The 22880-nt window shown below is 49.3% G+C and overlaps 1 protein-coding gene across 2 annotated transcripts in view; it reads left to right on the forward strand.

The window, feature by feature from the left end:
• PDIA5 (protein disulfide isomerase family A member 5) overlaps nt 1-22880 on the forward strand; it is a 94627-nt gene that overhangs the window by 22910 nt on the left and 48837 nt on the right. Inside the window, exons 1-7 of one of the 2 annotated variants that reach the window (XM_063630169.1) lie at nt 643-754; nt 3091-3223; nt 3854-3941; nt 13943-14026; nt 14281-14326; nt 18306-18398; nt 22486-22546. In XM_063630169.1, the coding sequence (XP_063486239.1) occupies nt 13974-14026; nt 14281-14326; nt 18306-18398; nt 22486-22546 (253 nt within the window). In that variant the 5' untranslated portion in view covers nt 643-754; nt 3091-3223; nt 3854-3941; nt 13943-13973. Of the gene's footprint in view, nt 1-627; nt 755-3090; nt 3224-3853; nt 3942-13942; nt 14027-14280; nt 14327-18305; nt 18399-22485; nt 22547-22880 lie in introns of those variants that run through there. The other variant, XM_055260682.2, reaches the window with a different exon arrangement.

Here is a 22880-nt window from a genome sequence, read left to right on the forward strand (position 1 = left end):
GAATATGGACAGACATTGACCTCCCAGGGGGCTCTCGACTAATGTGTAACAATGCAGAATGTTTATACAAACCTTCCTTGGTATCCTTGAGGGATTGGTTCCAGCATCCCGCCTCCACAGGATACCAAAACCCATGGATGCTCAAGTCCTTTATATAAAATGGCATGGTATTTGCATCTAACCTGTGCATGACTTCCTGTATACTTTAAATCATCTCTAGATTGTTTATGATACCAAATACAATAGAAATGCTATGTAAGTAGTTGTTATACTGCATTGGTTTTATTGGTATTTTTTTTACTGTTATCCTATTATTTTTTATGTTTTTCAATATTTTCCATCCATGGTTGGTCAAATCTGTGGATGCGGAACCTGCGAGATAGAGGGCTGACTGTATATATCTGCAGTCCATACAGCCTTATAAAAGTGCATGGAGGGGAAGGGAGACTGGGAGTGGGCTGGGGAGTGTCCCTAGAGGTGAAGAAGTAGGTGTGGTACATGAGATGTGTTGGTTTGCCCTCATCCTTTGGAAGTAAAGCAGCTCTAGGCAGCACATCCATGGGCACCGATTCTTCTGGGGCCCAGCCAGAAGCTGGAACTCACGGTTGTTGGCTCCTTGCTCCCCAGGTGGTCCTGCCATCATGGCTGTCCTCTGCAAAGGTGTCCTCGCTCATTGAGAGAATCTCTGACCCCAAGGACTTGAAAAAACTGCTCAGAACCCGGAATAATGTACTGGTGCTTTACTCCAAATCTGGTGAGTGTCCCTTCCTGGCCTTGAGGTCAACCATCGGGGTAGGATGGGATTCAGGGGAAGGAGGGGGGCGGAAGTGGGAGGCAGGAGACCTTAGGATGAAAACCATTTAGGGAGGGTCCCAGGGACATGGGGTTTGTCACCTTTCCTCAGAAGACAGAGGCAGAGGCACACAGAGGCATTGGCTCTGCCACTTTCTGATCCCAGGGGGTGGTTCCGTTTCTTTTTAATGAGTGTTTGTTGGGAAAGTCCCCTGGAGCCCCTCACTCCTCAAGAGGGAGAGGGCGTGTGTGAAGTAGGACGGAGGATCACAATGGTGGGCACTGGGGATGGATGTCCTGGCTTCCTGCACAGGCATGGGGCCGAGCCCTGCCAGGGCATTCTTTGCCAGAGCTGTTGATTAACTGGCCAGGCCGGCCTGTTGCCAGCTGAATGGGTCCCAGGCTTGGAAGCACTTACCCCAGCTGGCAGCCCTGGCCCTGCCCAGTCCATCTGTCCTGCTCTGGGGTCAGATGCAAGACTGAATTTGGAGTGGGCGCTAGGCTTGGGACACAGCATTTCTTGGGGGCAGGAGCAACGGACTGCCTCTCTTCTGACCTTGAGGCTGGCAATGACATAGCAGATGGAGAGAGGTTTGCTTGGCTCTTGGCAGTGACTTTGGGGGAGGGTGAACGCTGACTCTGTTGAAGTCTTTTCAGCAGAGTTAAGTGCTTTTTGCTGCTTCTAAGGATGCCAAGTTTTCTGTGGCCCTGGAGAAGCAGCAGCCAGTGGCTGGGCCAGTTCCGGGCACAGCTTTCCCCGGCAGCTTGGCCTCAGCACTCACTGGCACCTGGGGGATGATAGAGGCTCCAGACGTGCCTGCATCCTCCAGGCATCCCTGGCACATGGGATGTGTTCATTGCCACTTGCGGCTGCTGCTTCCCCTTCTGAGGGTCTGGCACACATGCCCCAAGTGCATTGTTGGGAGCCCAGCATGTGACTAGCATTCCTCTGCTGCCAGGAATAGGGGCGAAATCAAGGGAAAGGGGAAGCAGTGTCCTCTTGAGGCCTGGGGCATAGGGACCTGAAAACATGTGGCTTGCTGCCTTGGATACTCCCAGAGTTGGAACTAGGATGATTGTCAGTGATAGACACGCTCCATTCCTTCTCTAGGGTAGATCCCATCATATAAGCTAATCATAATACAGTCTCATTGGCTCCTTTGCTGTGAGGGAGGCAGTGCAGGTTGTCAGAGGACATCCAGTATACAAATGAGGAAATGGAAGGTGGGAGTAGCGGACTCGTTTGAGATCTTCCAGCAGCAGGTGGGAGCTGGTCCCCTATGCCCCGCTGCCTCTCATTTTCTCTGATGGAGGATGGGAAGAGAGTATGGATTCTGCAATGACAGAAGGGCTTTGAGATCAGAGTGGGGCTGAGGCTGGAAAAATCATTATGGGAAGTTAGAGAGTGGAAAGGTGGGGCCTGTTGTCAGGAGCTTGCAGGACAGGAGGTAGTGCCTAAGGTCTCTTTCCCTCACCCGACCCTGTCTTGAGCCATTGAGAGTAGAGCCCCCGGTGCTTCCCACTTGTCAGCCTACCTCCTGCTTTCATTGCCTGATGGGGCCTGGGCAATTATTTTAACTTCCTGCCTCCTTGCCCAGGCCTGCTGCACGAGAGACATGTGACCTTCAGTGGGGCTTTTGAACAGTGCAGAAACTGGATTTTCTTTGCTCCCTCCCATCCTTCCAAGCAGTGCCTCCCTTTCCATGGCTAAAATGCAGGTTAGGGCAGGGGGTACTTTAACTTGCTTTAGTTTATTTCTCCCCCTCCCCTGCTTCCCAGAACCCAGTCCGAGCAGTAGAACAATGGCTTTCCCCACTTCAGTGACTTGCCCTCCTCCTGTCACCCTGGCCGTGGTTTCCTAGGAGTGCCTCCTGCAAGTGACTCCGTGCATGTCTCTTGAGCGATACTTTTGTTTGCTTCTGTGAAAGGCTCAGCATGCTCTGTATTCACAAACAGCTACCATTATCCACACTAGAAAAGGCTATCTGTGGAGGCACATAATTCAGACATCATTTCTGCTTGGCTTAGGGATGTATCATATGGTTTTTGGCGGGAGAAAGCAGCAGATCGCTCTCCCCACAAGTCTTTGTCTGGCAGGCCTTTCAAGTGAGCTCACAGGTGTCACCTAGGAGAACGTGACTCAGGAGCCTGCTGGCCACAGGAATCAAACACTGGCCACAGCCACTTTGCAGTGGATCATTGCAGGCTGACAGTGCTGAAATCCTGGCCACAGACGCTCTGTCCCTAGGACCCTGCCCTCCCACAGTAGTATCCAGGTGCCTTGCCCTGACCCATCAGGATTGACACCTGCACCAATGAGAAAGTCTTCCTTTCTTGCGATCACTCCATCCTGTCCCAAGGCATGGTCCACATTCCTGCAACTGACCCCTGGAGGTGCTACCAGGACCAGCTCTTGCCCCGTGGCTTCTGGGTAAGTGGGCTGTTAAATGTGGCTTAGGTGTCTTTGGCATTGGCCCATCAGAGCCTAGTGTCACGTATAGACCTCATTTTATCATCAGGTTGTACTGAGCTCCTAGATGAGCGTGTGCTGCACAAGTAAAGGAAGGATCTGATCCCAGCTCTCGTCAGCTCCTAGGTGGGGCATCAGGACAGTTGAACGTGGAGTCAGCAACATCATTCCCTGCTTTAGTTATAGGATTGTCATTGTTTACGGAATTTTCAAAATTTATCCCGGAAAGACATGAGTCAGAGACTTTACTGGCCTTGATGATCTGGCTGAGAGATTCTTGGAAGAGTAAGGTGTGAGGTGTGGATTAAGGCAGGGTGACTTGGGGGTTCTGTGTGAAAGAGGAAGGCCCTGAGGATGGTGGGATCAGGGGTTTCTGAGAAGAGCCAGGACTATTCTTGCAGCACAGGCCCTGGCACTGTTGAATGCAGGGATGGGTGTTTTACCTGGTGCTCAGGACTTCTCCACCCCCTCTGGGATTGGTCTCCATCCTTCCTCACCCCTGAGGGAAGATGGCAGACATGACCCAGTGCCCTTGGGCACAGATGTTTAATTTTTTTTTTTTTTTTTTTTTTTTTTTTTTTTTTTTTACAGAGGCGGCAGCTGAAAATCATCTCAGGTTACTGTCCACAGTGGCCCAGGTGGTGAAAGGACAAGGCACCATCTGCTGGGTGGACTGTGGGTATGTGCTGGGGCCATGTGCCATGGTGGCTGCTGGGCAGGGGGCACTTGGGGCTTTGATGGGTGGGGACAGGAACTGTCCCTTGATTAATAATCTGGGAGAGAGGATGCGATGGAAAGATTCCATCTAGTGATACTTCGAGGTCACCTCTGGACTGGAAGAGCGGTGTCTGGCCTTCCACCCCTTTCTTCCCAGCCCAGTCCCGTTTCTTCCCTTTTTCCATAGAGCTTTCACTTTCTTCTATTTCCACGTGTTTCTTTCTTCTGTCTTCCCAGAGGGAGGTGAGTGGCAGAGGGGGCCTTCCTGTCTTACAGAGGGTGGCCTTGATACCAAGAGAGGCAAGATGATTTTCAAGGTTACCCAGTGGGTTTGCCTGTGGTGGGTCTGCAGCAAGAATCATGAGCTTTACCCGCAACCCAGGACATTACCACTAGACGCCTCTGCTGCCCACCATGCAAAGGTAGAATCAGTGGGTCAAGCTGCCTATGCCTTGGCTTCTGAGGGGAACCAGGCCTATAAAAGTCTTCTAAATCTTTAATGTACCTATTATTGCCTGAGTCATAAGCCCTGTTACTACCCTGCAGGTTAAGCGAGCTTTTATGGCACCCACTCTAGTGTAATCCTCTTCCTCTTCAGTCTGAATTCTAAATGGTTACTTTTCGAGTGAATTTTTGGGACACAACTGATTTATAAGTTGATGACCTCAAGTTTGTTCTGCCTGTGATTAGAGAGCATTGAAGGAGATTCATATTTTGACAAAGCACTGAGTGAAACTAGGATAATAAGTCTTAGCCAAGTGGTGTGTGTGTGTGTGTGTGTGGCCTCATACTTCCAGATTCATTCAGATACTAACTGAACAGAAAAGGTTGCTCACCAGGCAGTAGGTGAGATCTTAGCCATTGGTTAATTCTAGTTCATAGTTGGTCCAAAAGTGTGCTTGCCTTGACCAGCCATGCTCTGTGTGACTGGCAAAGTAAAAAGCCTATTAGATGAAGACAAGGCACTTTAGAATTTCCATACCTGAAGATGGCAGCAGTTCTGCCAAGCTGATGGAGGCTTATTGTAGGGAATTCTTATGAGGCTTGTAGGTGGCAGAATGGGCAGAGGAGCTTTGACTTAGTTGCTGTCTCCACCTGGGTCCATGTAACAGACATTACCGGGCATTTACTACACGCTTTGAGAATACACAGATGGATAACTGCATCCTCAAGGAGCTCAGTGTGTGAGGAGAAGGCAGACGCTTAGCCCAGTGATTACAATGTCAGGTGAACAGTGCCACAAACACAGACTATATACATGGAGGGAAAGCCCCTCCATTCTGCCTGGAAAGGTTGAGAAAAGCTTCACAGAGGCGGTTGAGTTCACATTTGGTGCAAAGACCTCAGAGCACAATACCACGTGCTCACAGTGCCCTGGCTTTCCCTGCAGGCAGCCACAGAACTGCCTGTGGAGGTGAAAGGCCTGCTGCTGTCCCTGAGCGGCCTGGAAAACATGCAGCGCAAGGTGCCTGAGTGAAATGGGATCAGGAGTAGTGCGTGAAGACAGACTGTGGAGATTCAACTTCAGGACTCAAGTTTGGAAACATGATGTCTAGAGTCAATAAAAGTGCCAATGAGAACATCCTGTGAATTTCGATGTGCTCAAATTAAAATTGGGGCAGGGAAGCACCTTGGAGCTTGAAAGAGTTAACCTTATGACAGAAGGATGGAGTATTCCATGTAGTTGCCTCACTGTGTTGAATTTATTCCTGTAAGAGGAAATAGAAACTGAAATGTTAGACAGCTTTTAAAATAGTGTGGATAAGTAGGTGAATTATGGAGCCAAAGCAGATTAAACTGGACTCAGGAATCTCTGGGGGTGAGTTTGAAATTAGAGTCAGGGTGCAATCTTTCCAGAGTAGCCCAAGGTTCAGAACTCTGGGCTGTGGCCCATGTAGGCCACTCTAGGTGGCAGTTGTCACGAACCACTGTTAGAAAAGGAGATCTCCAAGAACCCAGCTCCTGCCCTCCAGCTCATTCACTCCTGCTCCTAGACTTCTAAACTTGCCTGTAATCATCCGGGCATGGGGAGCCCCCATGTTAGCTCCACAGAGCCCTGCAATGACAGCTCTCGCAGTTGTCCTAAGTGTGTCCAGTCCGTGTCTATGGGTCTGTGAATGAGACACACCCAGGGATGGGCAGAAGTGGTGTTGGGAACTTTGCTTTCTGATGCTGTCTGCCAAGGAGCGAGTAGGTGGCACAGGGCCATGCTGCCTTCTTTATCCTTGTTACTGTGAAACAGCCGGTAGCCAGCCAGAGCTTGCCTCCCTCAAATGGGCCCTGCTGAGGCACCCATCTCTTATCCTTTCCAGCTCCACTTCCTGCCCTGCCCACGAAGGGTTGGTGGCTAGGATGGGGACAGGGCTTGGGGTTGGGGTGACCAGGAAGGTCAGGAGTGCACAGGCCACCCTGCTTTTCCCTTTAAAAGGCGGGTGAGGGGAACAGGGAGCATCTGGGGCGAGAGAAGATGCTGCTCCAGTGTTGCGGTGTCTTTGCAGGTGTGTGGAATAAGGGAGAAAGCCTTGGGCTTAGGAGGCGACCCGGGCTGACTGCTAACTAGTCAGTTAGCTGCGCTGCTCACTAGCCCTGTGACGGCGGGCAAGTCAGTCACCCTGAGTGTTTCCTCAGCTGTGAAATGGGACAGCGATACGCGTTCTGCCTTCTTTCCAGGTCTGTGATAAGGATCGGGTAAATGAAAGTTCTTTCTTAAATAGGAAATACAATTTAAATGTGAGACGCCATTCTCCTAGTGTTGTTTTTCATCTAGACAAGTTTGTTCAGGAGGAAGCTGGAGGGGGAGAAATGGTATGCTTGTTCACTCAGCAACTGTTTACTGGGTGACGATCCCTTGTTTCTTGTAAGGATGAACCTGAAGAAGGTTTTGGGCATGGGAGTGAGTCCCAGGCCATGGGTGTTTTGCTCTGACCCTTAAGAAGTACAGGGTGCAGCCTGGGCACAGTGGCTCACACCTATAATCCCAGCACTTTGGGAGGCCAAGGCAGGTGGATTACCTGAGGTCGGGAGTTGGAGACCAGCCTAACCAACATGGAGAAACCCCATCTCTACTAAAAATACAAAATTAGCTGGGCGTGGTGGTGCATGCCTGTAATCCCAGCTACTCAGGAGGCTGAGGCAGGAGAATCACTTGAACCCGGGAGGTGAAGTTTGCGGTGAGCCAAGATCATGCCATTGCACTCCAGCTTGGCTACAAGAGCAAAACTCTGTCTCAAAAAAAAAAAAAAAAACAAAGTCCAGGATGCAGTGGAATTTGTGGGACTAAAGGTCAGAAGACCCAGCTTTGAGTCCAGGCTCTGACATCAAATAGCTGTGGGGCCTTTGGCAACTCACTCCTGTTCTCTGGGCTTCAACTGAATCTTCTGGGAAATGTGGAGTTGAGTCTTCCAAGTTGCTCTCATCCCTAAATAGCCTGGTTCAGAAAATGCCGGAAGCTGCCAGGCTTGGTGTGTGTGTTATAAGCGTGGCGGTGGGCGTGTGCCTTCTAATCTTTGAGGGGGGTCTTTTTCTCTTTGTGCCCCTCCCTCCCCATTCCCATTTTGGAAGGGTGTCTATCCTTCTTTCTGAGGTTCTCTCCTGTCCCCTTCTTTTCTCTCCCCTTATTAGGTTTCTGTTCTCTTTTCCCAATCCTGAGTCCAGGACTCGCCCTGCACCGCCCCATTGCACGGGCCTTTTTGTTTTTGAGACGGGGTCTCACTCTGTTGCCCAGGCTGCAGTGCAGTGTCACAAGCTCAGTTCATTGCAGACTTGACCTCCCGGGCTGAAGCCATCCTCCCAGCTCAGCCTCCCCAGTAGGCGCGTACCACCACGCTCAGCTAAGTTTTGTATTTTTTTTTTGTAGAGACCAGGTTTTGCCATGTTGCCCAGGCTGGTCTTGGACTCCTGGGCTCAAGCAATTCACCTGCCTTGGCCTCCCAAAGTGCTGGGATTACAGGCATGTGCCACCATGCCTGGCCTGGCCTTTTGGCCTCTTTTCTCCTTTCTGTATGGATGCTTATTTTCCTTTTTTAAAAAAATTTTTTGCTTTTCTGGCTCTTCCTCCCTATTCCTCTATGTGCACCTACAGGAACACACAAACACTTCTCTGCTGGTTTTCTCCCTGGTCCAGGCCCTGTAACTTGTTGCTCTAGGGTGTCTGTAGGGCGTCTGACTTCTGTCTAGGGTTTTGTCAGCTTTCCTTCCCCCTCACTCCACTTTTGGCTCAGACCTCAACAGCCACGCTCAGTCTGGCTGGTAGTGGTTGTCCGGCTGTTAAACGGGTTGTGTGTGCGGGAGTTGGTATTCCCCTCGTGCCCTGCCAGCTGGGCTCTGGGGCTCAGGCTTGGCGTGGAGTGCTGCTGTCTGGGAAGTTGAGCTGGAGCCAGCATGGAGCTGTGCCTGGTTTCCTAATTCCTGAGGCTGCGTCTCACAGGCGGCAAGGCTGTCCTATCAGGTGCTTGCTACTTTCTTTTCCTCGGGGCTTAAGGTCATTGCTTAACCACATCTGCTTTCTTTCCTGCTCTCCTCCCTATCTGCTTGACTTCTCTGGAGCAGTGACAGCTTCCCAGATGCAAGATTGGGGGCCTGCCAGAGCAGGTATAACATACTTTAAAGACTTATGTTTTCTCCTAAAAACTATTTGAATTTAGCATTTGCTCCTAAGCATGTTCAACATTACTTACCAGGGGGTAAAACAGACTCCCAGAAGAAGTGTCATGTTTATCTTGTGGCTTCAGATACCTTCCAGCACACCACCATGCACTTGTTGGAGTGACACATCCCCTTGAGGAGCAGAGCCTTAGAATCGCTGGGCTGGGAGGGCAGTGGAGGGGAGGCACCTTACATGTCTGCAGAGAAGCCATGTTCCTCACTCTTTTTCCCACCACTCTTACTAACCGTACTGTGTAATCCAGACCCTGTGATGTACCTTCTGGAGGAATGTACCAAGGGCAACAGCCAACTCGGGGAGGAGCCCTGTTGTAGGGAATCCTTCCTTCAGAGGGTGCTACGTGACCACCACCACCTGTCCAAGTTCAAGGTTCAGCTCTTCCAGGAATTCTCTCTCATTGCCTCCTGTCTTGTGTCCTCTAGCCACATTCTTTCACATTGTCCTTGGTACTTGGCATCAGGCAGTCACTCAGTATTTCTTGCTCAGCACTTGCCCCCCCCCGCCATTTTCTTCATGTCCTTGAAGTGAGGGCACTTTCTACCATTCTTCTACCTGTCCCCAGGGGATCACAGGTCCACCTGGCCAGAAGCTTGCCATGTTAGACTGGAGCCGGTGGGAGGAAGAGAGTTATCCCTTCTTTGATGGGGAAATGGAGCTAGAGAGGCTGGGGTAGTCGTGGGCACAACGTTGACATTAAGGCAAGCATAAGCCTTCCTTCTAGTCTTCAGTGTAGTCTTCTTTCTACCCCACCAGGAGGGGCTGAACGTGGTCTGCCGTGGACATGAGAACCCCAACTGTGGCTGACTGAGGATCTGGTTGGGAGGAGAGGAGAGAAATGACAGGGGTTCAGAGGTTTTTTTGTCTCCATCTTTTGCCCCAGGTTCTGGCTCCTGGTTCATGTGTCAGGATATAAGGCAGCCTGTCTCAAAGCTTTATTTAGTCTGACTTGACCCCATAGAGAAATCAAGCTCCATTCAGCTTATGTGGATAACTCCGGCATTTTGCAGCTCAGAAAACTAAGGGTCCCACCAGAGGTCGCTAATGGCAGAGCCAGATGTTGAAGCTGTCATTCTAGTGGGCTGTGGTACTTAGGCTGGAATTGTGAAAGACCTCAGACCCCCACCCCCCGACCCCACCGTCTCCCAGACCTTGTTTTTTCTCTTTCTTCCTGCTCTCATCCCCACTTTGATCCCTGGGCCTGACTCCCAGGAGTGTGTCTCGAGTCTCTTGGATAGTAATTACTGCACAGGAAAATCCAATAAACACAGCACTGTGTACCTGCAGCAGCCACTCCCGACTAGCAGCCAGCTGTCCCATGGCAGATTCAGACGAAAACACCTATGCCTATGTGTCTGTCTGGGTGTGGGGGTGTGGGGTGGGGAGGGAAGTGTGTACAGGCCTCTGCAATCTTTCCTTCCACATTCTTCATGGAAGAGAGCCAAGTGAGGTGGGGAGGGATAGGATGGAGCAGATTGGTGGCCTTGATACCTCATTCCTTGGAACAGTGGTGAGTAAATGGGCAGAGAGATGGCTGGTTCTTATAGGATAGGGGCCAGGGGGGCGGCAGGTGAGGGTCTTTGCACTGCAGGCGCCTTCTCCACGACCCATGGTGTGTTCTCCATTCCCTCAATTCTAGCAAAGCATCTCGTTTTCCTGCTCACTGCTTTGTCTCCTTTCTCCCCTAGAACCTCAGTCATTGGCTGGGGGAGGGAGGTAGGCAGTAGATCAATTAATTGTACTTAATCTCTCAACTCAGATATTTTAAGTTTCTGAGCTTAGGTAATTTTCTCCCCTACTTGAACTCTTCTGATATTTATTGTCTGCACTGCACAATTAGTGTGTGCACACATGCTTACACACACACACACACTACTCACATTTATACACTTTGAGAAACAGAACTGTGGGAAGGAGGGGAGCAGTGCCGAGAGAACATTGTCAGGAATTGTCACCTGGTAGGATTCCTGGAGCTCGATGGACAGAAGCCCAGAGATCCCAGAAAGCCAGAAATGCAGAGCCTCATTCCAGCAGCGGTAAGACAATATCATTCATTTCAGCCATTCCGCCATTCAGTCAGGTGATTTATAGAGTGCCTACTCTGTGCCAGCTGCCGTTGTACTGCTGGGGAGATAACTGTGCACAAAACCAAGCCCTTGGCTTCACAGAGCACGTGTTTCTGATGGGGCAGGCAGTGGACAAGTTGGTCAGATGTTGACAAGCGCGGTGGAGGGGAGACAACAGGGGTGGGGAGATTGGGAGTGCTGGAGCCAGTGGCCCTTTGGTTTGTGCCAGAAGTGTGCTCAGACGGGATAGGAAGCCTCCTCCCCACTCACCCCTCAGGGAGAGAGAGAGTGCAGGGGATGGGGAGAGGAGAGAATCCTTAGGAGTGTTACATAACCTAACAAAGAAGGTGGCACAGAGTCTGCAGTGAGGGCTCGTGGGGCGCTTGCTCAGGTGGAGTGAGGCAGGAGGCTGTGCACTGGGCTGAACCTTAGAGGCCACGCTGAAGAACAGGCAGGGGTGCCTCTGTGCCCCCAGCTCTACCAGCCAACTTAGTTGGTTTGGAGTCTTGGTCCTAAGCCTTGCCTGGGCCCTCAGGGAACCTAAGACTGCCATCATGGGACTTTTCCGTGGAGGGGTTTCCCACAGAGTGGACCGGGATTGGCGTGGGAATGAACCAAGCTCCTGTTTCCTCCCTCTGCTTTGTGATAGTCACAGGCAGAGGCTGCCAGCCAGGCTTGATGGAAGAGAGCAGAGCATGGGGTGGGGATTCTCCCCTCCAGTTGCTGCCTTGCAGCGTCTGAGCCACCCAGGCAGGCACTGCAGTGTGAATGGAGAGGCGATGAGCAAGCCCTTCGCATGCCGCTGGTGCCAGGATGGGGCTGATGGGGCTGAGGGAGGCCGTGCACATCCCATCCCAGCCTTGGCTCCTGCCCTAGCTGCTGTTTGTTGTTGCAGTTGGGTGGACGGTAGGTGGTCACAGAAACAGTGGAGCACAGCAGAACAAAGGCCAACGAGGAAGGTGCCAAGTGAGTGGTTGTAAATATCCCTAGTTGAGCCCTGTGTCCCGGGGAATTAACTCAAACAGGGAAAGGGCACCTCGTTCGCAGTTGTTCTCCAACAGACCCACCACCTGTCAGTGCATCTTCACCACAGAGTCCCTGAGGGACGGGACACACCTGAATTGTAATAGCGGTCATCAGAAGAGGCAGGTGTGGACCTCAGAGGGCTTAAGGATAAGAAAGTTTTCAGCGGATGCCCTGGGCTGCCTTCTCCATTTGGAGAGCCCACTCCCAGCTTGCCCCTTCTCTCTGGACTCTATCCTAAAATGTCCTTGCCACCTTGCGGGAGGAACTATTGCAGTGTCATTAGCCTTTCCTCTCTGGATTCCTCATGCATTTCATGAGTCCCCACTGTTTGCCAGGCCCATGGCTGGAAGCTGCAGTGGCTGCAGCGATGGCTAGACAGCTGGGACTAGTAGGGAGGAAACCCCTGGGCCTGGGGGAGGAAGGGGGCAGGGAGACACTCCTCCTCTTTGACCATCACACACCTCTCCAGTAAGACATGCTTCTTGAGTTGCAAATTGTATCTTTACACTCAAAATGAGGTCCTGCATTTTTTACGTGTCCACTGATGAGTGTTGCTTTTAGAATTGAGCTGAGTGGTTTAATTAGTCCATCTGCTCCGGGCTGGTGCACAGCTGTGTGAAGCTGATGGTTGTTGGTGGAGGTGAGGCATGTAAGCAACTGGGGGTTACAGTGCCTTGTCTCAGGTGGCTGTCATACCTGTCCCAACAAAGTTCCCCAAAAGATGACTCCAGTTGTGTAGTCAATGGTGACCAGTGGGCATTGGGTAGCCGAGATGCCCTCACTGAGTCCTTTCAGGGCTGGGGAGATGGCCCCCAAGTAACAAGCAGAGCTCTCTGACTGGCTGAATGCAGGCAGGATGGGGAAGCCGTGAGAACAAGTCAGGTCTCTAAGGGGCTGGTGTAGGGCACAGGGGAGCCAAACCTCGTGGAGGTAGGGAAGAAGAACATGAGCCAGTGAAGGTGCTACTCTAATGAAATGAGTGGTTTCCAAACTTAAGCACACATCAGAATCACCTAGAAAGTTGTTCAAATGCAGTTGCTCAGGTATCCCTAGGGTTTCTGATTTAGTAGGTCTGGGATGGGGCTGATAATTTGCATTTCCAACAGGTTGCTGGATGATGCTGGTGCTACCGGTTCAGGGACCACACATTGAAATCCATTGTTCTAACAGGCAGGGCACCAAGATGAGATGAGGTTGTGCACGAGTGCTTTGTAAACGGGGAATGGCACCTGACAGGCATTTCTTATTGGAAGAGAGTGTAATATCCTAGATGCCAAGGGAGGGGCTCCTTTAACCACAGCCTGGCCCTTTCTCCTTTTGCCTTTTGTCAATACCTGGCCAGATTTCATAACTTCTTCAACATGGTAGCATGTTTTCCTCTTACCTTGGTCACATAGTATATAGCAGATAGCCTATGTCAGAGCTCTAAAAACAAAAATATTGCTTGTCCACCCCTGACAGAGATTCCAAATTAATAATCAGGGGAAGGCCAGGGCATCGATCTTTTTAAAAACTTGCCTGGCAAATCTAGAGAGCAGCCAGGATTGGAGTTTGTTTTCTTGTTATCATGGGCTGTCCACCCCCTAAGCTTCTGGGGCACCTCCTTTGTCTGGACCTGTCTGTGTTGCCACCCACAAGTCGTGACACACATGCTCTTGTCTGCTTGTCTTTTTCCTTTCCTTTCCTTTCTTTCTTGCCTTTTTTTTTTTTTTTTTTTTTTTTTTTTTTGAGGTGGCGTGTCTCTCTGTTGCCCAGGCTGGAGTACAGTGGCACGATCTCGGCTCACTGCAATCTCTGCCTCCTGGGTTCAAGCGATTCTCCTGCCTCAGCCTCCCGAGTAGCTGGGATTACAGGCACGTGCCACCACGCCTAGCTAATTTTTGTATTTTTAGTAGAGAGGGGGTTTCACCGTGTTGACCAGGCTGGTCTCCAACTCCTGACCTCAGGTGATCTGCCTGCCTCGGCCTCCCAAAGTGCTGGGATTATAGGTGTGAGCCCCCGTGCCCAGCCTCTGTCTTTCTTGATCAGCCCCTAGCCTGCTAGTTAGTCTCCTCCCTCCAGTTCTCACAGCCCATCTATAATAAGGCCCTTATCTGCTATTGAGAATTCCAAGTTACCTGACTTATTTCTTAGGACACCAGGAGATTTTGCTGTCAACACCTTTGTGAGGACTTCAGGTAATAAATGGTTCCCAACATTTGTGTCTTTCAGTGATGCAGAGAGTAGGAAATTGTGCAAGAAGATGAAAGTTGACCTGAGCCCGAAGGACAAAAAGGTCGAATTATTCCATTACCAGTAAGTACACGTGGGCATTTCCAATTTCCAAGTAAGTGCCGAGTGCTTTCATTGGTATTTTCAGTGAACAGCAATGTTTAGTTCGATTAATTTTATTTCAGAATGGTTTTCTTCCTGTGTTTACAATTATGTCTTTAAAAAAAATCCTGAACTGCATTCAAAAGCTGACTCTTATTAAGGTGCTGCAGGAAACCAAAGGTATGTATCTTCACAACCATTCTTAAAGTTAACACATTTTTCTCCTCATTTGACAGGGATGGTGCATTTCATACTGAATATAACCGAGCTGTGACATTTAAGGTAAATTTACCTCCCTTGTTCTCAGCAGAGGTGGAGTCTGAATGGACGCCCAAAGTCTGGCAGGTTTTCTCTCTGAGAAAAGAAAGGGCAGACTGCACAAATAGCTCTTCTAAATGACCTGAGAGATTCTTATTTCTAGAGCATATGTCAGCAGAATATCTGGAAAAGTTTGTAGCTCTTAACACAACAGATTGACCCAGCTTTGGAAATAGGTTTGTGAATGTATCAGCAGTTGTCCAGTAAGGCACGTGATGTCACCTCTCTCTTTGCCAAAGGCCTGGGCCTCCTTTTGCTGTAGCTTTAAAGTCCTCCCCTCATCTCTGTGGTGATGGCCACCGTCAGGCTGGATGGGACGTACAGTGCCCGAGTTAGCACAGGGTATCGCACATGGGCAGGTTGGCACCTTTGGGCTGATGCAGCTTGTTCCAGATGAGATATGGGTATCATCGAGGAGTTCGCTGCTATCAATCCAGTTTAGAAGTAGATGGAAAAGCATAAATGGAAAGAAATATGAGATCCTATAATCTATACGTGCTCTGTAATCACAAAGCGGCTGCCCCAGTCCTTAGTCCTCCTGAACTGCAACTCTCCTCCTTCGGGGTCAGGATTCCCTTGCTCCAGCCTGTCTTCTGCTTTCTGGTCCTGCGTTGGCTAAAGCCATATACTTCTCCTGGTCCTGACGTGTTTGAACTCACTTCCTAACCCTCCTGTTTCCCACACTGGGTTGGACCCTGTGCTCCTGTCCCTTCATCTGTCCCTCTTTCTCCATCTTTGTCTCTTCCATTTTTCCTATCTGTCCATCTGTCTGTGCAGCTGTCTGTGTCCCTCTCCCTCTGCCCTTCCTTCTCCCTCTGTCTCTCCCCACCATCTCTCCAGGTCATTCTTGTTTATCCACTAACACTCATTCTTTTTTTAAATTGCTACAGCGTTCACCTTATAGGGGGACTCAGCCTGATTACTCATCACCTTAACACCTACTTAGATACTTAGAAAGTTCTTCCAACTAGAGTTGCTCAGCCCTTCTTATTCTATGTTAAAACGTCAACTGAAGTTGTTGGAGAGAACACATGTTCCCCAGAAACAAGATTTAGTTGGGTGGGGTGGGGGAAGTGCTTATGCAATGATGGAAAGAGGGCTGGGGTTTTGTTTTGTTGTTGGAGGCTGTGTATATTTTATGTTTAACCGGGACCTCTGAGGAATCTGTCTTGGGCTTATGGAGCAGGGAGTTCTGAGCGGCTACTCATAACTGTGGTAGCAGAGAAGAAGCAAGGAGCCCAGGCAGCCCCAGCATGCCACTGGGTGTCTGGGTGGGAGAGGCAGAATCCTGGCTTCTTACCCCACTTCTTATAAAGACCAGATGTGCGAGGTCGGCGTTCTCTTGACCTTCCCATGATTTAGGCATCAACAAGGTAAAGAAGTGGCTGAGCATCGTACGGGGCCAGAGTCTTCAGTTTCAGATGGAGAGAGGGCACTCTTAGTCCCAGCATCCCCAAGCACGACTGGGGCAGAGTCCCTGGAGTTCTCTAGGGCAGAGGGAAGGGGACAGGACAGTTCCCTGACTGCTGATGGCTTCTGCTTTTTCAGCTTGAGACAGCTGAGATCAGAGCCCACCTCAGTCACTAATTAACTTTCCATTCAGGGTTTCTCCTGGGACCCTGACTCCAGAAAGATGGAGGAGCCCCCGACAGGAGGGGCCCATCACCTGCAGGCCCCTGTTCTGGCTGTGGTTTTTGTCAACCCGCATGGTTGGGCAGAAGCCTGGTCACAGATGCTGTGCCACGGCACCTAGAGAGGTCATAGGCCAGTTAAGTGAGAACTTATCTCCCCGTTGGCAAAGAATAGGAAACTAGAAGTGGGGAATGTCCCCTTTAAGCTGCCCTTTCCTTGTTAGCACATACTCCCCAAATCCTTACTATAGAAGTGGTAAGGGCCAGAGGTGCCTGGCAGTCTGGATTCAGATGACTCACTGATGATCTCAGGGCCCAGTAGCTGTGAGCCAGGATTACAGTCGTGAAGGCCAGATGTGGTATCAGACAGTGCCTGGGACTCAGAGCACCCAGAATAGGACAGTTGAGGGTGGGCTTCCAGGTGCTGCTCCCCGCAGACTTTCCCCCTGAGGTCTTGTCCAGTTAGATCAACTCGGAGAGAACCTGTGGTGGGGTTATTCAGCTTCAGTTAAATGAGAATAATCCTCACCTGAAAAACAAGGTTGTGTGTACGAACATGTCAGTTGTTACATTAAAAGGCCATTTATCTCCTTTTTCCATCCACTACCGTCTTTTTTTCTTGATGCTGAGGTGGAGATGAGGGAGGAGGGCTGGGCGTGGGGCCAGGACTCCCCCAGAGCAAGCAGTTCCTAACTTGTTCTGGGGTCCTGATCCCACTGAGCACCTACTGAACTCCAGACCTTCTCCCTGAAACAGTGTGTACATACAAATCAAAGTCAATGTTTTCACATGAGTCTGGGGCTTCACCGACTCCTGAAGTCCCTTGTGCACCCTAGATTAAGAACTCCTGCACCGGGTATTTCTGGAACCCCAGGCAAGTGGGTGCCTACCAGCATCTTTCTCACATGGCCTGGTGGACAGGTGCCTCTGCAGCTCTTGGGTGAGTGCGGGTGTCGGGAAGACCCTGCCAATTCCATAGTTCCTTATGTTGTCATGGCAAAGCCTTGACAAAGGACCGAGAAAGGGTGGATCCACCTTTTGCTGTGGCAGAAATGGCTGTTCTCTTGCCAGGAGGCATTTCGCAGCTCCACTTGGACAGGCAGGAAGCACTACCTGAATGAAATCCTATGAAGTCTTGGCTGTCTCCCATTCTCCCGTAGTAGTTCTTTACAAATAGAGTTTCCAGAAATAATAAGGTCCTCTCCGTGTGTGACCAGTGGATGGGCTGAATGCACACCCTTACTATTATAGAAGGGCACTTCCCTTTCTCATCTCAGGCCACACACATGCGCGCGCGCACACACACACACACACAAACACACACACACACACTCAGTTCAGCATCTGCTCGCTGGAGCGTAGTCAAAGTTGACAGAAGTAACAGAATCTGGCTGGGGTCTGGTGCCTGATCCTGGCTCTCAGACTCTGAGCACCGTCTCTGAGTGACTGAGGGGAAAGGGAATGCTGCTTTTGCCCTGGACCAGTGAGAGTGGCAGGAGGTACAGAGGAGAGTGGAAGGACAGTGCCGCTCTTCCCTGCCCCTGTGCGTCTTCCCCACAGGGAGTGGAGATTTGAGTCATTGTACACATAACAAAGGCCAGCGAAGCCCTTTATCTGTAAGAACTTTGTCAGATCTTCAATCCAGGCAGTCTAGAAGAGGGGCCCCAGGACTAGAAGTATAGCAACAAGGGTGAGGCCACATTGGTGACCACCCTGCCCTGGGGGCTTCCCAGCCTGGACCCCACTCATTCATATACAGCGGAGGATAATCAGGATTTAATCCACTCCAAAACCAGTTTAGATCATGAAATACCAAGCAGGTCATAAGTAGGTATGGTGATCTGCTTATGGGATGACAGTTTTAGTGGCTGCAGGAATGTGGAAATGTCTCCTTTGGACAAGACTGAGACCATTATTCCATTAGTCAGAAAGACTTCTTGGAGGAGATGAGATTTAGTAGAAGCACTAGTATGTCTCTGGTTTGAATAAGCCAACTCATTGTCTCAAATTTTCTCTTTTTTGTCCATGAAGATGCATAGTAGGCATGGACCACCTGGCTGGAGTTAGCAAGGTGTCTTGTGATTGAAAAAGCCTGATGGGAGTGGTGGAGGTGCATTTTTTGGGTACTTATCCGTGATGTCAATGGACAGTGGAAATAATACACCCTCCAAGCTTATGCCACATGCAGTCCTGAGCTCAGCACCTGGTGTGCCCAGGTCTCCAGGCAGGGAAACAGGACAGGTTCCTGATTCCCCCACCTCCCTCTTTTCAGGGCTAAAATGCATTTTCTCTTCTCTTTTTTTTTTCTTCAGTCCATAGTGGCCTTTTTGAAGGATCCAAAAGGGCCCCCACTGTGGGAGGAAGATCCTGGAGCCAAAGATGTTATCCACCTTGACAGTGAAAAGGTAATGTATTCCCCATCAGTTCTGATGGATGCTGGAAGCTTCCCTGGTACCAGGGCCTCCCAAGGAAAGGAGCCCAACGAACTGAGAAATGGGAATATTCCAGGATCACTTGTACTTTTCCTCTAGGGAAGCTAGGCCAGGACCCTAATATTAGACTCCCCTTCCCAGCTCCATGTTGTAACCAGTGGCGATCACAGGTTGCCTGAGAATTTTCTCCATTCTTCACCTTCCTTATTTAATGTATTTGAACACGTTTAGATTTTCCATACATTAATGTAGATTTAAATGTTCTCTCTATTTTGTAATCCAGATGTTGCTAGGATTGGCTTTACATCTTGTTTTTTTGTCTTTGTTTGTTTTTTTAAAAGAATAACCTTAGAGATTTGGGTTAGATTTCCAGAGACTTGAGGCAGATCTCTACAATTCTGGGTCATTCTATAGCTTTCAACCAATTATTTACCCTCTTATGCTTCAATTTCCAAATTTGGCCAGGGGTGGAGGTAGAAGGGTAGATCTAAATAGTAGTTTTTATTAGTTCTTAAGTATTTAACAAAAGCTATGACAGGCCGGTTGTGGTGGCGGGTGCCTGTGGTCCCAGCTACTCAGGAGGCTGAGGCAGGAGGATCGTTTGAGCCCAGGAGTTCAAGGGTAGCCTGGTCAACATAGTGAGACCCCATCTCTAAAAAAATAAAGAATGCAAAAGCTGTGACACACATTGCCCCTCCGTCCACAGCCTGCCCACCTGACCTGAATATGCATCTTTAGCCATGTGCATCTGTGTTTGTATGACGCCTTCACTTAGGATGGGCAAGAACTTCTCTGTGATAGTCCAGATGGTCTGTGAGGCAAGCAGTGCTTTTTGTAGATGGAGGGAGAGGGTTCATTCCTATCTTGATAAAATAAAACATAGCTTTCATCTTTTTCTTCCTCCTCTCCCCTTTCCTTTAAAATTGTGGACATTTTTTGTTTTTAGAGACAGGGTCTCGCTCTGTCACCCAGGCTAGAAGAGTATAGTGTTGTGATCATAGCTCACTGTAACCTTGAATTCCTGGGCTCAAGCAATCCTGCTTCAGCCTCCTAAGTAAGTGGGACTACAGGGCCAAGCTAGTTTTTAAATTTTTTGCAGTGATGGGCTGTCACTGTTGCCCAAGCTGGTCTTGAACTCCTAGCCTCAAGCCGTCCTCCTGCCTCAGCCTCCCAAAGTGCTGGGATTACGGGCATGAGCCTCTGTAACTTGCCTATTGATTGTACTCTTAATGCTTGTTGGCCCAGAAGAAAATGATGCCTTTTTTTTAACCTTCTGGAGGAAGGTAAAATGTGTCATCATTGTGGGCCAACCTAGTGGATCAGTGGTGATTCAAATTAAGGGCTGGGCACAACATTCTCTGGGATACAAAGAGCCAGTATTGTCATCTTGAAGATGTCTTTTTTTTTTTTTCTGAGACAGAGTCTCACTCTGTCACCTAGGCTGGAGTGCAGTAGCGTGATCTTGGCTCACTGCAGCCTCTGCCTCTGGGGTTCAAGCAATTCTCGTACCTTGGCCTCCTGAGTAGCTGGGATTACAGGCGTGTGCCACCACACCTGGTTAATTTTTGTAATTTAGTAGACATGGGGTTTCACCATGTTGGTCAGGCTGGTCTTGAACTCCTGACCTCAAGTGATCCACCCGCCTCGGCCTCCCAAAGTACTGAGATTACAGGTGTGAGCCACTGCGCCCGGCCTTAAAGATGTCTTTTTCAAAAGCATGTGGGCCCGGCGCAGTGGCTCACGCCTGTAATCCCAGCACTTTGGGAGGCTGAGGCGGGTGGATCACAAGGTCAGGAGTTCGAGACCAGCCTGGCCAACATGGTGAAACCCCGTCTCTACTAAAGATAAAAAAATTAGCCAGGCATGGTGGCACATGCCTGTAATCCTAGCTACTCGGGAGACTGAGGCAGGAGAATTGCTTGAATCTGGGAGGCAGAGGTTGCAGTGAGCTGAGATCATGCCATTGCACTCCAGCCTGGGTGACAGGGTGAGACAACTTCTCAAAAAAAAAAAAAAAAAGCATGTGGGGGCAGGGAAAGAGGGGCAAGTGCCAGGAGAGAGTGGCACATGTGCCTAGACCCATGGAAATACAAACAGCCTAAATGGAGTGCTGCTCCTGTAATGATGAATTCTGGGAAGTGATTCTCTGGAAAGTGATTGCCTGGTGCCTTCCTCCCCCAGATACAATGTCCTGACCTTCCTAAGGTTGTTCTTCTGTAACTGTAGGAATATCAAGCAGAAATATTTCTTTCACACCTGTAGGGAATCCTCTTGTTCTGCTTTGTGCTCTTTTCTCTCCTATGGAAATAAGAAGTATAGCTGGTTCTCAGCTAATAGAATGTCCACATAAATAATGAAAAGTTCCAGATTCAAATTTGAATTGCTGATTCAATTTGTAGGCTTGGAATTTCATACTTTGTGAAGATAATTAAGCATCTTTGAAGGTAATATCTGTTACTACTCAGGGTATGAAACCAAATTGCTATAGGCTCAATAAAAATTTCTTCTCAGGTCTTTTGCTAGCTTTTATCTCCAGAAATCCCAGAAGACAATTTTAGAAGTGTTTGCATCCTGTACCCCTAATTAGGGTTAAATATCTTGGTTACTAATTTTGTTTGGAAATTAGTACAAACAAAATTTGTTTAAAAATTAGTGCCTTAACCCTCTCTCTAGTTATGTAAACAAGGGTAAACTTTTCCAGAATTTATTTTAGTGTTTTGGATATCCACAAAAATTTAATCTTTTTTTAATCTAACTGAAAAATTTTAAGTTAATGTACATTCATTGTTGAAAATTTAGAAAATGCACCTTCAGCATACAGAAAAAAAAACAAATCACCTCATACCTTTACATTGAGAGAGATGCCTGCTGATATTTTTGTAGTCTTCCAGGCTTTCAAGGTAATGTATACATAATGTTTTTACTCACAAAGATGTCATTACATTTTAAATGCTGTTTTGTAACTTGCTTTCCCCCCTTTAGTGCACCATGCATATCTGATTGTGACATTAAACACTCCTCTTTATCGGTTTTAATGATGCAGTAGTATCCCATTGTGCGGGATGTGCCATCATTTATTTACCTAATGCCTTCTTGCTGCCAGAAAGCTGCATTTTGAAATTTTCTTATTTTCCTTATTATTCAAAAGAGAAAACCCTCTCATTTTCTTCTGTAAAATGTGGTTGAGCAGCTTACTTTAATCAAAATGTGCTCTTACTGCAGTCCTTGATAGAGTTGCTTTTTCCCACCCGTCATTGGCTCTCGTTGGAAGAAAAGTCTCTCTACCCTGTTCACACACTCAAGTCTTTACATGAGCACCGTGTGGCCATTTGTCTTTTTGCCTTTATTGTATGTATCTAACAAATCATTATGTATTGCTTAATAACACGCCCGGCACTGTTCTAAGGGTTTTACAAATCCATTTTGCCTGTAACCTCCTGGAGGGTGGAGCAGGCCCCCTCCTTCTGCCCTGTGTGCTCCGTGGACTCCTGGGGATAAGGATGGTGGTGGCAGAGCTGGAGCCTGGGAAGAGATTAGCAAGAGATTAGTGGGTGTGGGTTAACCCGTCTTCCCACAGTGAGCGGATCCCCATCTGCCAAGTCAGGCACACATGAAAACAGCCACCCGCACCACAACAAAACCGCTGTGTAAGTCACAGGAAGGGGCAGCCTATTCAACAGCCTCATGGGACGAAAACCACTCTTTGCCATCTTTGAACTGTTCAGGTGGAGCTGAAAGGAAAGCCAGCAGCCTGGTCCTCACAACTCCATCTCACCAGGTGGCCAAAGCCATTTGTTAGCTTGGGGCCTCAGTTTTCCCATCTGGAATACATGAGGGTGGTCTCGAATAGATCATCTCTGAGGTTCTTCCAGCTCCTGGCCTGACATGGCTCTGCCCCCACCTGCAAATCAGCTATCAGCGTGTGTTTTCTGAAGTGCTCACTCCCGCTCTCCTCCCCATCCCTACCCTTCACTCTGCTGTATGCAGGAGTAGGGGGAGGGGGTCTCATCCTGTTACTGTGTTGTGTGTGAGCTGCTGGTATTCTCTTTTTGTGCCTCAGGACTTCAGACGGCTCCTGAAGAAGGAAGAGAAGCCGCTCCTGATCATGTTTTATGCCCCCTGTGAGTGAACTTTCTCCCTTGGGCCAGAGCTAGTTGTTTAGTCTCTTCATGGGCGGGAGGCAGGTGGGAGTTGCAGGCGGGGTCTCGGGGACTAGCCTGGGTGCCTCGCTTAGAACGCTGACTCTCATCTCTCCATCTGTGCCTCTTTTCCTTCGTCTTTGCCTTTTCATCTGGCTCCTCCCCTCCTGCTGTCTGCCCTGTACTCTGTCTCCACTAGAATCTGTGTCCGTCTACCCTCTTTATCCAGAGCTCCACCCTGTTTGGTCAGCTCCACCTTCCCCAGCCATGTCCCATTTCCTGCTGCTGGTGCCATGCCTCGGTGCCAGTCACCCTG

This window comes from Symphalangus syndactylus, chromosome 21 (genome assembly GCF_028878055.3).
Source record: "Symphalangus syndactylus isolate Jambi chromosome 21, NHGRI_mSymSyn1-v2.1_pri, whole genome shotgun sequence".
Taxonomy (NCBI): Eukaryota; Metazoa; Chordata; class Mammalia; order Primates; family Hylobatidae; genus Symphalangus; species Symphalangus syndactylus.